The sequence below is a fragment of the Centroberyx gerrardi genome, chromosome 15 (assembly GCF_048128805.1).
Source record: "Centroberyx gerrardi isolate f3 chromosome 15, fCenGer3.hap1.cur.20231027, whole genome shotgun sequence".
Taxonomy (NCBI): Eukaryota; Metazoa; Chordata; class Actinopteri; order Beryciformes; family Berycidae; genus Centroberyx; species Centroberyx gerrardi.
In genome coordinates, this window is record NC_136011.1 from 20,637,504 (window position 1) to 20,653,605 (window position 16,102).

General features: G+C 46.3%; 1 protein-coding gene across 1 annotated transcript; it reads right to left on the reverse strand.

Annotated features, from left to right (window-relative positions):
- Positions 1 to 1,577: 1,577 nt before the first annotated feature.
- Positions 1,578 to 15,283, reverse strand: tnfaip3 (tumor necrosis factor, alpha-induced protein 3). Its single transcript, XM_071899466.2, has 9 exons — positions 15,006 to 15,283; positions 13,201 to 13,608; positions 8,669 to 8,859; positions 8,218 to 8,359; positions 7,348 to 7,518; positions 6,809 to 6,989; positions 5,483 to 6,480; positions 5,141 to 5,346; positions 1,578 to 4,823 (listed from the first exon to the last, which is right to left on the reverse strand). The coding sequence occupies exons 2-9, from the start codon at positions 13,505 to 13,507 to the stop codon at positions 4,542 to 4,544; spliced, it is 2,478 nt and encodes an 825-aa protein (XP_071755567.1). The 5' UTR covers positions 13,508 to 13,608; positions 15,006 to 15,283; the 3' UTR covers positions 1,578 to 4,541.
- Positions 15,284 to 16,102: the final 819 nt, after the last annotated feature.

Consider the following 16,102-nt stretch of genomic DNA (forward strand, 5'->3'; position numbering starts at 1 on the left):
GTAATCAAGATTTGATATTTGTAATTAAGGAGTTTGTTGCAGCAATTAAGACATAGGATGTGGGTCACGTGGATTTAAAATCAGAAGTTCAGTATCCAATGAAGCCACACATACAGTAATAGGTGTAATAGTAGTGGTAGGCTTTACATAAAAGTGTCCACCGATGGCATAGTAGCAACTGTTATCATTATAGGATAGGTGTGTTTTGGTTAAGGAGGGAGTTAATGGAGTTTTACCGACTCTGCCCCTTTCTGAATACTGACACTAGTCCTCAAATGAAGTTACTTTTGTTCATCACAGCTGTTGTCATCTTATGTATTTTGTATTTGAGCACACTGTTATGTGAGAAAGTTTTCTGTATCTGTAATTTTAATGCACAGTATTTGGTGTGACTGCATTCTGCTGTATATTAGATAACTTTGGCTACATCAGTTAAATGTTATGATCCTGCCACTGGTCTTTCTTTTGTATTCAAGTATTCTGTAGTGTGAGAAGTGTTCTGATTGTAATGAAAAGACACAGCTTTTGGTGTACTACATTCCACCTCATAGTGGTAATCTTGTCACTATTGTGCTTGCCCCACAGAATCATGTTTTTTTTATGGAAACTGGATAATAAAGATGCATTGTACCACGTGAGTGAAATATTCACAAGACAAATTAAATGGCACCATCTGCACATGAAGAGTGGAGCGAGGGAGAGTTTGCATGCTGGGGTATTTCCAGGAAACCACACGAGCCTACTAATCTGACTGTGGTGTAGGTCGTAGGTTGATGGGAGCGCCCACGCAAAGCCCTGCACCTCTCCCACTCTTGTTAAATGTCACCTCTGCCCTGCCGTATATAACTATTACCAATCCCCCACCCCATCACAGCCGCATCTCCCCCTCTCTCCAAACTCCCCCCTCCCACTGCATCATCCACTCTTCCTCAGTGAAATCTGTGAGTGTGTTTTTGTGTGCGAGGGTGGGGATTCCCATTTATTTTTTCGAGCGCACCGCCTTGACATATTGCTAGAAAGAGTAGGGACAAAGAAGAGAGCACCTGAGAAAAAGCTTCTGATTTGAGGTTTGTTGTTTTGGCATGGAAATGTATGACACAAAAAGCGAAAACGGCAGACAAGACCAACACAGAAAGGGACAAGATCTCGAGACGGATGAGATGTGAATTAGAGCGCACAGCGATATCTAAACCAGGTCACAGTGATGTTCTCTGATGGCCTTTACAGCACTTGACTGGCATCATGTGCACCCACTGCACTTCCTACACTGGAGACGGACTCGGTACCAATCGTGAGCAACTGCCGTTCAGCAGAGCCAGTATTAGGCAACACATCGCATGGCAGAGTGAGGCAATGCTGTAATAAGAGTGCAATGTTGAAATCTCAAAGGGTACACACAAGCATGTGTACGTGCATCTAGGGTAGCGCGCATGGCTCGGTCTCATACACATATATTCTGTGGTGGCATAGGTACACACACACACACACACTTTTCTCTCTCTCCCAGCCAACAAGACAAAGACAGACAGGCACACACACACACAATAACTACAGAAACAAGAACCACAGTAGACCAATTTCAGATTTCTTAATAAAAATAATTCATTTCAGGACAACATATAAATAATTATTGAATCACACAATACAGATAATATCTTGATATGAATAAATACTTAACAAATAAAACAAGGCTTTTTTTTCATACAATACCCTATTGTCGAAAGGTCACACAAAGAAACTTCCACACCGTTTGCATGTTTTGTTACACCTTCTGCTTTTATGCGAATGCTCTTTCTACTGTTGGAATGTCCCTAAGCGAGTCGGAGTACCATTCCCAAATGCCTCAGCAGCTTAGACAAGTCATGTGCAACTCTGTGATCCCATCCCAATCAGGCTCAGTCAGAGCCCCGAAACCTCGTTAAGGGGTCTTGATGAGCTGACCACTAATTGGCCTTTAATTGATTAAGGTTCGTCTAGAGGTGATTAAAGCACACAGAGATCTACGTATAGGCCGCCGACGCTTGGGCCGGCCCGACGGCTCTAGATACAGTTGAACGAAAAGGCAGACCGAGAGCCTGTTTGTCTACGCATTCCTAACTAGAGCCACAGATAGATATCTGCCTACAGCACTTCTCCGTGAGGGAGAGTAGAGGTCATGAGAAGGTCTTCAGAAATATGAGGGGAAAAAAACTGATCAATTGAATTCATTTTGCAGTTAGTACAATAGATGTATTTATGCTTCAGTGCATCTCTATAGATAAATATTTCTTCTTATTTGGATAAATTGGACAGAATTTTAGACAAACTGTATCCATTTGGCGGTTCTCAGCGTGAAAAAGCTCGGGTCTGTAGTTATACAGCATATAGGTAGCTAGATGTCTATCTATGGCACAGTTAGTTCATTAGAATGGTCCAGGCTGGCCATTTTTAAGGAGGTAACAACAACTGTTTGGTGGTTGATGGCACATGTATTTTTTTGGCAGAAACAAAACCAAATATATTCAAATACATTAAAATCTGAAAACAAAGAAAAAACAAAACAGGAATGTCAGTTTTGCGTATTCCAGGTGCACATGTGCGTGCGTTGTGTGTGTCTGTGTGTGTGTGTGTGTTGGAGATGAGGCATCGGGTTTGAAGGTCCTACAATATGGACCAAGATCCATATTCACAAAGCATCTTATAGGTGGGAGCACTGATCCAGGATCACTGATCAGGCCCCTCGGGTCCATAGAATTTCAATCACTATTTAAAGGCAAAACTTATCGAGGATCAGCCCCAATACTGTGCTGTAAGCAACAGCACAAAACACATTCAGATAAACAAGATTGGCCAGAACAGGCAAATTGGATTGCTGTCTGAACATTTGAAATTGTCGCCTTGGCACATCCAGAGGGGTGGGGCAGGAGGAGGAGTGCGTTCCTCTGCGGGTTTGTTTACCTTCACAACACCTCAGGCTGGGGTGGGGCGCTTACAATCTTACAGAGGTGTGTTTGTGTGTGTGTGTGTGTGTGTGTGTGAGTGTGTATGTGGTGGTTAAGTTGATAATGCTCCGTCAACATTTCACCTGTCATTATTTTGTCCTTTCGCTCTGGCTGGCAATCCCCTCTTGACAGGACTGGAGCTACAAGATGTAGCTGTGTGTGTGTGTGTGTGTGTGTGTGTGTGTGTGTGTGTGTGTGTGTGTGTGTGTGTGTGCGTGCGTGCATGCGTGCGTGCGTGCGTGCGTAGGTGTGTGCTTGTATGCGTATCTAGGTGCTAAAGTGGTCAACAGTAAACAGGAAAACAACGACCAAGGCAACAGATCTGTTCTGAGGGAGAAGAGGAGAAATAAGAGGAAGAAAAGGAGGAAGGAGAAGAGGAATAGAAAGAGAATGAGTCCTATCTCTACTGTGTTCTCTGCCTTGTGCCCGCTCACACCGCCAGCATGTTGGCTACAATGAAGAGGCTTGTATTTCTGTACATGTAGCACCAAAACTAGCAGGGGCCTGCCTTGTCTGTCTTGCACTGTTCTGTCTGTTTCACTTTCCATATCACTCATTTCAAAATGTTAGTTTTATATCAACTGATCGCCTCTGGGTGAATAAGAGGACTGGGGTCGATGCATGTCCAAATATAAACTAAAACTGCAATTCACTGACTAATGGCAGAAAATTAATTCTCACTGATTTTAGAATATTGTTTGCAAGAGCCTTTTTGGCAAATCTTCTACATTGAGAGTGAATGAATGAGTGACTTTAGTGAGCTGAGCCCAACAAGGGTGAATACATCTAAATTCCTTTGCAACACTTCTCTAGGATTGATAATGCTTGCATGCTTCAAAGAAATCAGTGACTGGTCCCCAACTGCATCCCATTCCCTCTCCAATCCAGGCAGACTTAAGCAAATGCTTCGAGTTGCACGGATGCATTTCACCCAGATTTGTAAGATTTCATTTGGCCCAGTTTGGCTCACTTCTTCTTACCACTTGATTTTGTTGCTGGACATCCCCAGCCTCTGCACCCCTCACTCTACAGAGCAAATGCTAGACAGACAGGCAGACAGATAGACAGATGGGTAAGACAGACAGACAGGGGGTATAGAATCCTTGGCTGTGGTCTAGAAAGCAATGTCAGATGCTTTTCGTTATGTCAACATACAATCATTTTGTCCGGCACGATTCACTATGTACCTCTAAATACATATTGTACACAAGAGTTAAGTCAGTTGCTCTGACATGTAGCCAAACCTCTCACCGTGTAACTGTACACGCCAGATCAGATGATAGTAATTGCACAAAGAGGTATTCTGGAGGCCATGTCTACTGCGAACACACACACACACACTCACTCCCCCCCACGTACACACACTCTCTCTTCACATTCTACATGGGGGGGTTTAGATTTTCAGGCCATAAGGTTACTAGTTAGTCACTAGCTAGTTAGTTAGTTGGTTAGTTAGTATCAGAGGTGCATTGACTGGCATGGGGCGCCCGGAGCGGGGCGGCGGCTCTAGCGTGCTAGCGATGTGTCGTCATCGTCGTTGCGTGCATGGTGTGGACGTGATCAGCCGCGGTAGATCTGTTTGAAGTGGTCACACTCGTTGCAGTAGCCCTGTTTCTCTTGGTTGGCGTAGTGGTCGCAGCCCTGCGTCCGGCACCGCTGCTTGGACTTTTCCTTGGGCGCCTGCGCCCGCCTGCCCCCCTCCCTGCCCTGGCCGCGCGTGTGGCACTCTGGGCACAGGTCCGTGCAACCCGGAGACACGTTGCTGCAGCCACTCCGCCGGCACTGGGTCTGGGTCTGGGTCTGGGACTGCTGGGACGATCTGGGTTTGGCCGCTCTGTCCCGCTATTTACAGAGAATAAGAGGGAGAGCAGAGAGAAAGAGGAGAATCAGATAGATGAGTCAACTCAAACTTTACTGGACCAAGAAATATTGGATTACAGCAGATCATCTGTTTTATAAGTGAGGCCGAAAATAATAGCGAAGAGAATAGAGAAGAGACTGTGTACCAGCGAGATGAAATGAGAGAAGAGGATATGCAGAGAGAATGAGAGAAAAAGAAAGAGAAACACAATAAGCAGAAGACACAAAAAATAATAGATGATAGAAGGGAAGTGAAGACACGGGGGAGAAAGAGGTAAGAAGGTATGGCAGACACCTACCATAACCAGAGGAGGGGAGTGTGGTGTGCGATGTGCCGCTTGGTTGAGCCGTGCGCTTTGCTCTTTGACGTAGCACTTGTTGCAGTAGCCCTCCAGCATTGCCTTGCCAACCGCACCACAGCCAGTCCCCCTACACCGCGTGGCATTCTGGAAGCCTGCCTCCGAACCATGCCGGCTCTGGACTGGGGCTGGGGGAGGGGTCAAGTCTGGAACACACACACCAAAAATAATATAAGCCAAAAAATAATCAATGGAGAATGAGAATTGAGATTACTTCTAGCCCTTGACAAGTTCTATGCCTGAATAACCCTCTAGCTAACCAAGTTTAGTTTTAGGACTTACGGTGGTTGGTCTGATAGTCTACGTAGCAAATAGTGCAGAAACCCAACTTCTCTGGCGTCCCAAAGAACTGGCACCCAGATCTTTTACAGGGCCGTGCCAGCGGAGCCTGCCAGGCTGAGGTGTGCCCCGGGGTTAGGGTGAGGCACGGCCGCTCGGCGTCCCTGGCCTGGCTCCAGGCTGACGACGAGGCCTCAGTCCTAGGGTTGCTCTGCTGCGGCTCTCCCCTCTCCGGAGCCTGCTGTCTCTGCATGCAGGGTGGACACAGGCCATTGAATATTCTGAACGCCTCCTGTCTGCACATGCTGCAGCGCTCTGTCTCTGCCTCGCGGCCCCCCCACTGGGCCCAGCCGGGGCCCTGGGCAGGGTGGGGGACTACAGGCCCCCCGTTGGGGCCTGGGAGTCCTGTGGCAGCCGTCCCAGCTCCAGGGGGTCCGTGGGTCTGCCTGGAGTTGAAGCAGCGTTCACAAAGTCCATCATGCTCAACACTGAGGGTGAAGAGGCAGCCGGGCGTCTTGCACTTCATGGCGTGAGTCTCACTGTACAGGCTGAGGCTGGGAGCGGTGGGCGGGGCAGAGCGGGGACTGGATAACGCCGCCCCCCTCCCGGAGGAGGAGGAGGGGGGGCTGCTGCTTCGGGCTCCCCGGGAGCTCACCTCAGTCTCTGATCCCCCGATCACCCCCACTCCACCTTGTACACCTCCTCCCTTCGTCTGCACCACCCCTTCTATCCTCGCTCCTCCACCGGTAGTCGCCTGCCTCTTCTCAAAGCACTCATGGCAGTGTGGCTGCGTGTCCACAGAGACATAGAAGGTGCAGCGTGGCGTGGCGCAGCGGATCTCAATGAGGGAGAGCTGGGAGACGGAGAAGGGCGGCGGGCGCTGGGGCTGGGCGGCCCACGCCTGCTCCTTGTCCTCCTGCCAGCGCTGGTACTCATGGTTGACCAGCTGCAGGTAGTCCTCCATCAGATTCATGTCTTCAGGGAGGTTGCCCTCGTCCAGCCTTGGGACAGAGAGATACATTACAGCCCTAAACATAGCTGAAATGTTTGTGATTTCATACTTTTTTGTAACTTGGATTCAAAGTTTACATAGCCTTTTATTCACAACATTGTCGTTGTCAGTGTACCAATTCAAACGTCACTGTAGTATTTGAAAAAATCTGTGATCATCAACCTGGAAATAAGTTTGTTCTTCATTCTTGAGCCACACCATGCAACACTGCATGTGGCATTTTAGCCAAGGCCTATGAGTGGGATGTGAGTCTCTCACTCTTTTACTCTTTTAGTCAATGATGCATTTAGGGTATAGGGCTTGTGGTATGTGGGTACCGTGCAGCGTTGATGATGCGTGTGGCGTCATAGCCCAGGCCTATGACTGGGATCTCCATCAGTAGTAGGTAGTCTTTCAGGAGCCTGTCTTTCTGCTGCTGTTCCTTCTCCATCAGGAAGTGAACCTTCAGCTCCTCGAAGCCCCCCCGGCCCGGGTTGATCAGCGGTACTGCTCGGATTTCTGGGAAATGCGGACCAAAGTTACATATTATAAAAACTACAATGGACAATAAAATAAATCTAGGAAATCAATTCATGCTCTAAAATGCTGAGTTATCATATGTTCACTCTAGAAATTGTAAATTGTATAACCCTATGGATGCTGTACTTTTTGTTTTTGAGCTGTTTTGAATTATGTGTCTCTCTCACACACGCACACGCGCACACGCACACACACACACACACACACAGAATCTCTCTCTTTTTCTCTTGTTAATCAATCAGTTATACAATGCCATCGGTTGAGCTTCCTTGCCTCTTGTCCCTTTGGCTCCCTTGTCACGTTTGCAACATAGCACCTGTCTGTCAGTGTTTCCTACCTGGCCCACTGTCTTTGATGGTGATGAGGGGGGCAAAGTGCTGGGAGTCGTAGCCCAGCACTATGGGGTATTTGTAGCACTCAGTAGGCGGCCATTGGAGCGGCAGATAGATCCCACCCACATTCAGAGGAGAGAAGGAGGAGCCAGACTTCATACTCCTCACCACCTGGTCTGTTAAATTAGTGATTGAACCAAAAATCAACCCAAGATCAACTTATATCTTCACATTTGAATTGTAGTTAGTTATTTGATTTTGTTATTTTTACTTGTCAAGGCACTTGTCACATTGTAGAAAAAAAAGTCTCAACATTTGTCCTTGTGCTACTTTAACCTGGATTGTTAGCACTAATAGTGCTCCTCACTGAAATTAAGCCTTTTAGCTTCAGGCTAGCAGTAACTAATGAGTTTAGTGAGACATGCTAACAATGGAAGCCATTTATCAATTAACCAGAGTGCAAATACAGAAACCTTTCGATCAAAGTGCACAGCATAAAAAAAAAAGGAATTTCAACCTGTCTGGGCACCTTATATGTGTGATTGTTTTATCATGTGTATTGGAACAATATCCACGGAAACCAGTTAAACTCATCTGTCATTCAAAAAGACTTTCTGAATTTTGACCCTGCCTACAGCTTATAAGCACAACATCCACTCTACATCCGCTAACCAAGATGGATGTGAGGTTATGCAGTGACATTGAACACTATGAATACTTAAAAAATAACCAACACAACAGAAAGCTGAGGCGTGTGGTTGGGTGAGTGCAGACACTCTCTAGATTGGCAAAAGAAATGTTGATAGAAGACCGATGAGTCTTTGATGGCTAACAAGGAGCAATAAATACACTTTGAGCCGATAAAAAGTGAGTACCTGCGATGACGATGATGGGTCTGCGGAGGATGTTGGAGAGGATGAAGATGTGGATGTCCTCTAGAGAGTCATACTGGAGGCCGTTGCTACTGGAAACGGGAGACGCCATCTTCACAATCTTTTCCCACTCCTCCTCCCAGTTCTGGGACAACACACACACACACACACCGAGTTAGGACACAAACACAAACACTAGGACACAAATACTGTGATGGATATATGTCTTTACTATACTCATATCATGGATAAACCATTCCAGAAAAAAAACAAACTGGTTTAAAATGATTTGCAGGTTGCATACAAGAATGCATGCAAGATAGTAGTTTCTATTTTTCAGCCCAGGCTAGTGCAAAATACTCCCCAAAATCTGAATGTAAGCTAATAGAGAAGGCTTAATGTAGACAAAACCTTTAACCAACTAGACTTTTCAGCTAACGCCTAATCTTGGTACCATGGTGGTGTATCGGAGTCCGGTCTGGGTGAACTCCTGGGACTGGAGCAGCTCTGCCTGGAAGCGAGCTCTGAAGCTGCCGGTGTCCGTCTCCTTCAAAACGCCATGGAGGGCTTTCCTCAGCACCAGGTCTGTGTCCTGAACCCCCAGCATGTACTGGGAGGCCGCATGGAGCAAGCAGTTCCCGTCTCCTACAGACGCACACAGAGGAGACAGGCAAACACATACAATGTTACCACCAAGGGTAGCCAATTTTGTACATGGGGCAAATAAACTGTGGATAAAACTTCGAAAACACGGTGTGCAGGCGCTTGCACAGAGAGAGATACACGCACACACACGCACACACACGCAAATGCAGTAGGCCTATGCACACACACACAGAAATACACACAAACACATATGCACACACACATACAAGTGTAACAGGAGTCAGGGGATTTCCAGGCTGTTGGGCTGGTTGTCAGGTAGACTATCTGGTGTCTAGACTATTATCTGTGACCCTCACATCTCTGACACGCCACATACACATAGACAGAGAGAGATAGGCTTCTACACCCTGGCCTCACAAAGATGGCCCCAATCCACCTGAAATGCATCTTTGAAAAACAAAATGGCATTTTATTTCTTAATCTAACCTGAAACCTCAAAAAATGAGCTGTCTCGTTTCAAGTTCCTTTTATATTCTACTAACGGACCAGGCTAAGAGACAGACAGGTGGTTTTTCCAAACGTATGTGTTTATATGTGAGTGTGTGTGAGAGATGAAGATGAGTAGCTGTCTGTGTAGCAACTAAAAAGCCTGGAATTTTATTTAGTCTCCCATTGCAGCGCTGGGCCTTTTTCTCATTGTGAAACAGGAGAGGCTGTGTTTGTGAATGTGTGTTGTTCTGAAATACCCTGTTGCCACACTAAACACAGAGGAATTTCCCTGCTCTAAGTTCTGCCTTTTGTGTGTGTGTATGTGTGTGTGTGTGTGTGTGTGTGTGTGTGTGTGTGTGTGTGTGTGTGTGCGTTCCCCTCCTATGATCCCAACTCATCAATGCTACTCCGTTGGCCCCGGACTTTCCATAGGGGCGGGGCTTGGACAGGATGGAATGTTGTCTCTTTGACAATTGCTATCAACAGCCAATGAAGGCTTTGATTAATGAGTGCTGGGAAAATAGGTTTACTTACACACACACACACACACACACACACACACACACACACACACGAACATAAGAATGTATAATAAGTTGTAATTCTGCCCTCATCATCACCTGTCCTCCGTTTGCTAATGTTCACGTGACGAAGAGTTCACACTGCACTCTATCACTCACACTGACTCACACACACACCTTAAGTGTACACACCTATCCCCGTGTATTATGAGTTGAGCTGTTTCTGAGCACTGTTTTTTTTTTTTTGGTTGCCCAACTAGACAGTCTTAGACCCGGGTTATCCTCAGTCTTAGGCTTGGTCAAATACTTGTCACATTACTCAGAAAAATGATAGCTAATTGTGTGGAGATTTCTCAAGGTAACATTATCTGTAGCGAGAGATGACTGTTTTCTATCAGCTGAAGGAACGTTCCGCTGTACCTAGAGGAACAACATCCGCCTCGATCTCAGACTAGCTAGATCTTGTTCCATTTGGGCACTGTTGCATCACTCTGAACAAAAACTCAGAAAACATAAAATGCACAGCTCTCTGGTGAGAAAAGGCATCCTCAACATAGATGCATATACAAACAGGCACACAAGAATAGGCACAAGCACATATATACAGTCAGTTGCACCTATTTAAAACCCACCCAGTTCTTGAGTGTTTTGGCTCCAAACTGAGCTGTCTGACTAGCAGACATGAAAGCCTGTCTGCTGGTACCATCAGTCTAAATATAGACACTTCCTCAGTGGCAACCTGGGACACTTCCTGGTAGCACGCCAGCCTACGACCAGAGTTTAGTTGCCATCGAGGTGACGCGAACGTACGTACTTGCAATGTTGTGGTTTGAAATGAGGCTCTAGAACCGTGTCGCACATCATCCACTATTTTTTCTCTTTGCTTACAAGCTGTCTAGTGAGGCAGTTCTAAATGAAGTCCTGCACATGACCATTTTGCCTCTGCATTGATATGACATGAAATACTGCAGATAAGCCATCAAGAACATACCTCATTCATGCATGCACTACTTACTGACAAAAACATCAGTCGAATCAAGTAGAATTTCTAACCAGCTTTTAATTGTTTAAACAATTATCAAATAAGCTCAAGCAATCAGCATGTTTGTATTGAACGTGTGTCTTGCCCTAAATATGTACTTATAGGGTAGAACACTGTGGCTGTTTGTGTGTGTGTGTGTGTGTGTGTGTCCTCTGCTACTATACAGAGTCAGTGTATTGTAGCTAAACAATTCCTGCTTGTTAGGGACACATGACAGACATGGGATGCAGTTTGGGAAATACCCGCAGACACATTCTAGACATTCAAGACACAAGATGCACACAATTTCAATAACACACTTCTTCAATGGGTGGAGTAGTTTCAGGAAAACGGATACTGGCCCGTGATTTATCAAGTGTCTGGGAGTGGAAGATCTAGAAGTAGTTTTGGCTTTCATGATGGCCTAGGAATAAAGGTGGGTTGTGGGAAGACTGAAATGGCCCCCTATCAATATACAAAAGGTGCTAAAGTTTTCTAAACTTAAACACAATGACCTGAGAAAATGGTCTTGAGCCAACTGGACAGAGTGTGAAAATCCCTGCTCAAAGGGTCTTGGGCAGCGATCTTACATCAGTGTTTCTACTCTGAGAAGCTTGATTAGTATGGGCTGTTCTGACTGGAGATTGGTGTCATCTACAGACTTCTGCTCTCTCGCTCTTTTTCTCTCTCAGTGTGTGTGTGTCTGTGTGAGCTCCAGTGACTCAGCAGCAGTCAGTCAGTCCTCTGTGTGTGTGTGTGTGTGTGTGTGTGTGTGTGTGTGTGCGCATGTGTGTGTGTGTGTGTGTTGTCCGTCCTCTGCTCAAAGTCATGTCTGGGTCCTTCGGAGTTCTAGACACTCCGCTCTAAATTCTGTCTCATCTTTATGACGTCATCACTGCAAGCCAGGAAATTCCATCCAGGTTACTGGTAGCAGAAGCCAGGAGTTTGTCATCAACAGGGGTCTTTCTGAAGAGGAACCAGGTGCGTGTGTATGTGTGTGTTACAGTAACTCCCCCATAGTCATTACTTCATCCTGACAAAGAGTTTCATATTTACCAAACGAACATGAGGATGTACCACACAACATCCAGCAAGCACCTCATCCATCCCGTAACCGTTCAAAATAAATTCTGAGATTAGACCTATTTAAGAATTTCTCACTGGCAAGTGTTATTGGTTCCTATGCGAAAGAAACTATTTCCTCTGGAAACTCGTATGATTTGATTTCAGCTTCCTACTCCTGCGGTTAATGCTATGGCTGATGTTTCCCTTCACAGTATGTTTTCCCCCCAATCTAAAAATAGACCTATGTCAGATGTACAGATCTGTTCAAATAGTTAAAATACAGTAAGTTAAAATCAGCAGTGAGAGTAAGACACGCTTGGATTTGGTTACATTTGATTGAACTAGGCCCTAATCTTCGGTGAGCTAAGATTTAGGATAAATGATGATAGTGGCAACTACAAGAACCTAAACCTATAGTCAGTGGGGAGATGTATGAAGATCCACTGACATTCTCTCTCCATTTTACACACACAAGCAGAGGGGACATACCCCGACCATTAGGTTGTAAATGAAACCCTATGGAAAAAGAGTCTGAAACATCATCAACAGTAAACAGCAGTCCTGCGAGTGACGCCAGAGAATTTCCCAGTACAGTGATTGATCAGAAGTCGAAGGTCCCTTGGCTTAATGTTTGTCTACCATGGGATGTTCCCACGTTACGACATCCACGCAACAGAAAACATGACTTAGCAACGGGCTGACTGAACTCAACTTCTTGGCTTGTCACAATAAAACCAAGGGGGCTGCTAAATGAGTGTTTGTGAAAGCGGAACCCATGTCCCCTGTTTGTTGTCATTTACAGTAATCTGGGCTGTGAGTAATGTCTCACAATTTACATTTCAAATGGCCCTGACTCACAAACAACTCCTCTCTATCACAAGAACTGAAACAGTAGAAAAAGACATCCACCCCCCTGGCAAAGCAGAAGGTACTGGCCCCAAAATCAATGAACAAATATCTCTATTCTTCTGTGGTACTGTGACCAATCTACTAAGTTGTTCCGGATATCTAACTTCATATTTAATTTGTCCAGAATCCCATCTCCCCAACAGCACATATTACTATTGGTTTAGAAATGCACAGCTATTGATCCACAAATCTATCGGAATACATTCCCTGTGGGACAACATCCCAAAACCTCTCCCTCCTCATGGAGTTGCACCCACCTAAAAGAACATCATGTGTGCTGGTTTCACAGAGTCTATCAAACAGTTTCAGAGCCCTTTTCACCACAATAAGACAAAACAAAAATCTGTATCTTCACATCAGCACAAGCCCTCTTACCGTTGGTGCGTAAGGGCACCATCTTCTTCACCTCGCGGCACCAGTTGAGCTTCTTCTCCTGCTCCAAGGAGGCCTGCATGGCGCGGTCCAGGATGGCGGCCTGCACCACCTCCCTGAAGGCCTGCGGGAAGTGGTTCATGGCGATCATCTCCAGCGTGTATCGGTGCATTCCGCGCAGGTGGTGCATCAGGCCGCCGCTGGCCGCCGGCTTCACCACGTCGTTGGGCACGCGCTGGCGGATCTTCACCGCCTTCAGCAGGTTGGAGACGAACAGGAACTTGGGGAGGAAGTTCTGGCCCTGCGACATGGCGGACGGCTGGCCAGACGGATGGAAGGTGGGGAGGAAGAGGGACGAGGAGGAGGAGAGGAGGAGGAGGCACCGACCGCCGATGACCGAACAATGTGGAACTGGATGGGTAGAAAGGAAGTGGAGATGTTAGTGTTGGATTTGACAGCAGAATAGAATAGGCTAAAATAGACTAGAGGTTCTTGACCAGACTGTACCTTTTTTTTTTTTACTGGTGGGAAAATTTCAATGGAGATTCCCCTTCCCTATTGACAGAGACTCAACGTCCAAACATGGCTTAATCTACAGCATGCCCGGGAAACCACCCCGCACACAGAATTAACCCAATCTGGAGGCTGGTTTGTGCTTTTTCACTGGTGATTTCGGTGGGCCTAACGTAAGCAACAAGACATCTTTTGTATGCTTGTTTTTTCCCCTCTTGATGCTTGTAAGAGTTTCCCCTGGCAGGGCGTTCCAGTGTCCCACTGAGCTCAAAGCCCTCCAACAATTAACTGGTGGTTTCCAGACCAGAACTAAAGGCCAACCAGAGCAGAGGCTTGTGGGAAGGTCACACTGCCTGCTCACCCACACCTGTCTCCAGAGGGTAAAACAGTAGGCCTGCACTAAGCCTTGGTCTAACACTACTATTAGAAGTTTTTTTTTTTTGCTTTACTATAAGGTTCAGTTGGCAAACCCGGGGAGTTTTAAAGGAACATTTCACCCAAAACTCAGACAGTGTCAGCACCTTCTCAGGAAAGAGTCCACAGGAAGTAGAAAGTGATGGTCAGCAAATAGGCCTAGAGTTTTGCTGACTTTTCAACTTAAGCAATATCCTGACATTAGCCTTTCTGCAGCTGTCAGTGTAAATTGTTTTAGGTCACAAAACAAAACCGTAATACTTCGCTTATAGTGGCCTCTGTAGCTGTGTTCACTATCCCAACAGCAGCAGGTGCAACAACAGACTAGGCCATGCTAAAGGGCTAGTCAGTCAGTCACTGGGACTTGTGCGTACACAACAGGCAACAGACGTTTGGATGTCAGTGACCATGTTGATAGGAGCCAGTAATCGCGGTTTAATGTGCTGGCACCGCTGGCAGACTTTGGGCAGACAGACAGTGGCACAATGGTGAACGCTGCGGTTTGGGATGGCTGGCTACACAAAAACACAATAACAGGAGACTTTGCTGACGTTCAAGGCTTACGTAATTCCAATGACAACTACCTTTGAAACAATGTAACCTTTAAACGCGTCTTCTACCGCGGATATCGATACAGTGTAGCGCCTCCGACGATACATTTCGCTGTTTAAATGCACTGTTATCCGCTTGAGGGTGACGTCTTTGTAAACAATGGCTGTCAAAGCCACTGTCGTGAGCAGGCTTCCAGCTTCCTCCATGTCCCCAGAAACACGACAATACATTACTCAAGGCCTGAACGTGATGTACCTACCAAGTCTCGTCCCCTAATTAGAAACGCCGTCCACATGGGAAGGCACGGGAAAGGAGGACAGGGGTCTTACCTGTGTAATATGTCGGGGTAATAACAAAGCCCTCCCGGATGCTCAGGCTAGTCCTCTCTCAGCCACTTCACTCAGCCTCACCGCAGCGGTCCTCGGCGCCATTCAACCTTTTCTTTCCCTCCGTATCAGATCTATTTTTGTGCCTTCGCAGTTCGCCGATCCTGTCAAAAGAGTACATTTACGTCCTCCAAGCTAGTTAAATGTTGTAAAAAAGGAAAAGCCCGGGTGAAGGGGATTTCCACAGAGGGACTTTCCACCCACCCATTTCCCTCTCTGTCTCAGTCACAACCTGGTAGTTACAGCTCCCTGCCGCCAGGGGGGGTCTCTATCTGTCTGACTCAATACTGAAAAGCATATCCCACCTACTGTGCACAAAGGAGCGTCTCTGAGGGAGACAGACAGGTCGCGTCATATTCTATTTCATGATACAGCCTTAGAAATAAATCATTCGCTCGGAATGAGCCTGGTCGCCGCCTATTGCAGACTAGCCTAAGCAAATGAGTCAGGAAAACGAAAGATGAACTGATCAGTTGGTCACAAGTAGACTTTGTCTGGCTTGCTGGCTGCATGTATGCACGTATGTATTATTTGTGTATCTATGTATGAATGGATAATTTGATACTGTATTTATGCCCCTTAAGGAAATTGTCTTTGGGGAGGTCAGTGCATGGTCAGCTGCAGGACAGAGTCCCTGCTGCAGCTGGTAGGGATTCAGTGTTTTGCTCAAGGACACTTCAGAAGGATAGATATCTGCTCACCCAGGGCTAGAACACAGAAGGGCAATCTCTCTAACCACTTGGCAACTGTGCTGCCCCCAAATGGAAAGATGGATGTAGATGCTTTTATCTTTTAATCTGTTTCTGTCTGTCTCTCTCTCCCTCTTCCTCTCTTGTTTGTGTGTGTGCTTGTCTACAAACCTGAGGAACCAGTGTAGGTGCAGACAGACCAAATGACTGACAGAGAGGTTGAAACTTTGGAGCGCTGTACCTGTGTCAGATCAGGAATACTTGTGCGCTCTTGTGGTTTCCATCTGTTGAACGCTTCAGTGCCAGCAGGGCCACCACTGTGCCAAAGTACGCCAACGGTTCTAATGTGGT

Excerpts from the sequence above, each read along its gene's own strand:
- tnfaip3 (XM_071899466.2), bottom strand. The coding sequence starts at position 13,507 with ATGTCGCAGGGCCAGAACTTCCTCCCCAAGTTCCTGTTCGTCTCCAAC. Across the intron at positions 7,519-8,217 it reads ACCCATCATCGTCATCGCAG|ACCAGGTGGTGAGGAGTATG; the intron begins GTACTCACTTTT and ends CTAATTTAACAG. Across the intron at positions 6,990-7,347 it reads CATCAAAGACAGTGGGCCAG|AAATCCGAGCAGTACCGCTG; the intron begins GTAGGAAACACT and ends CGCATTTCCCAG.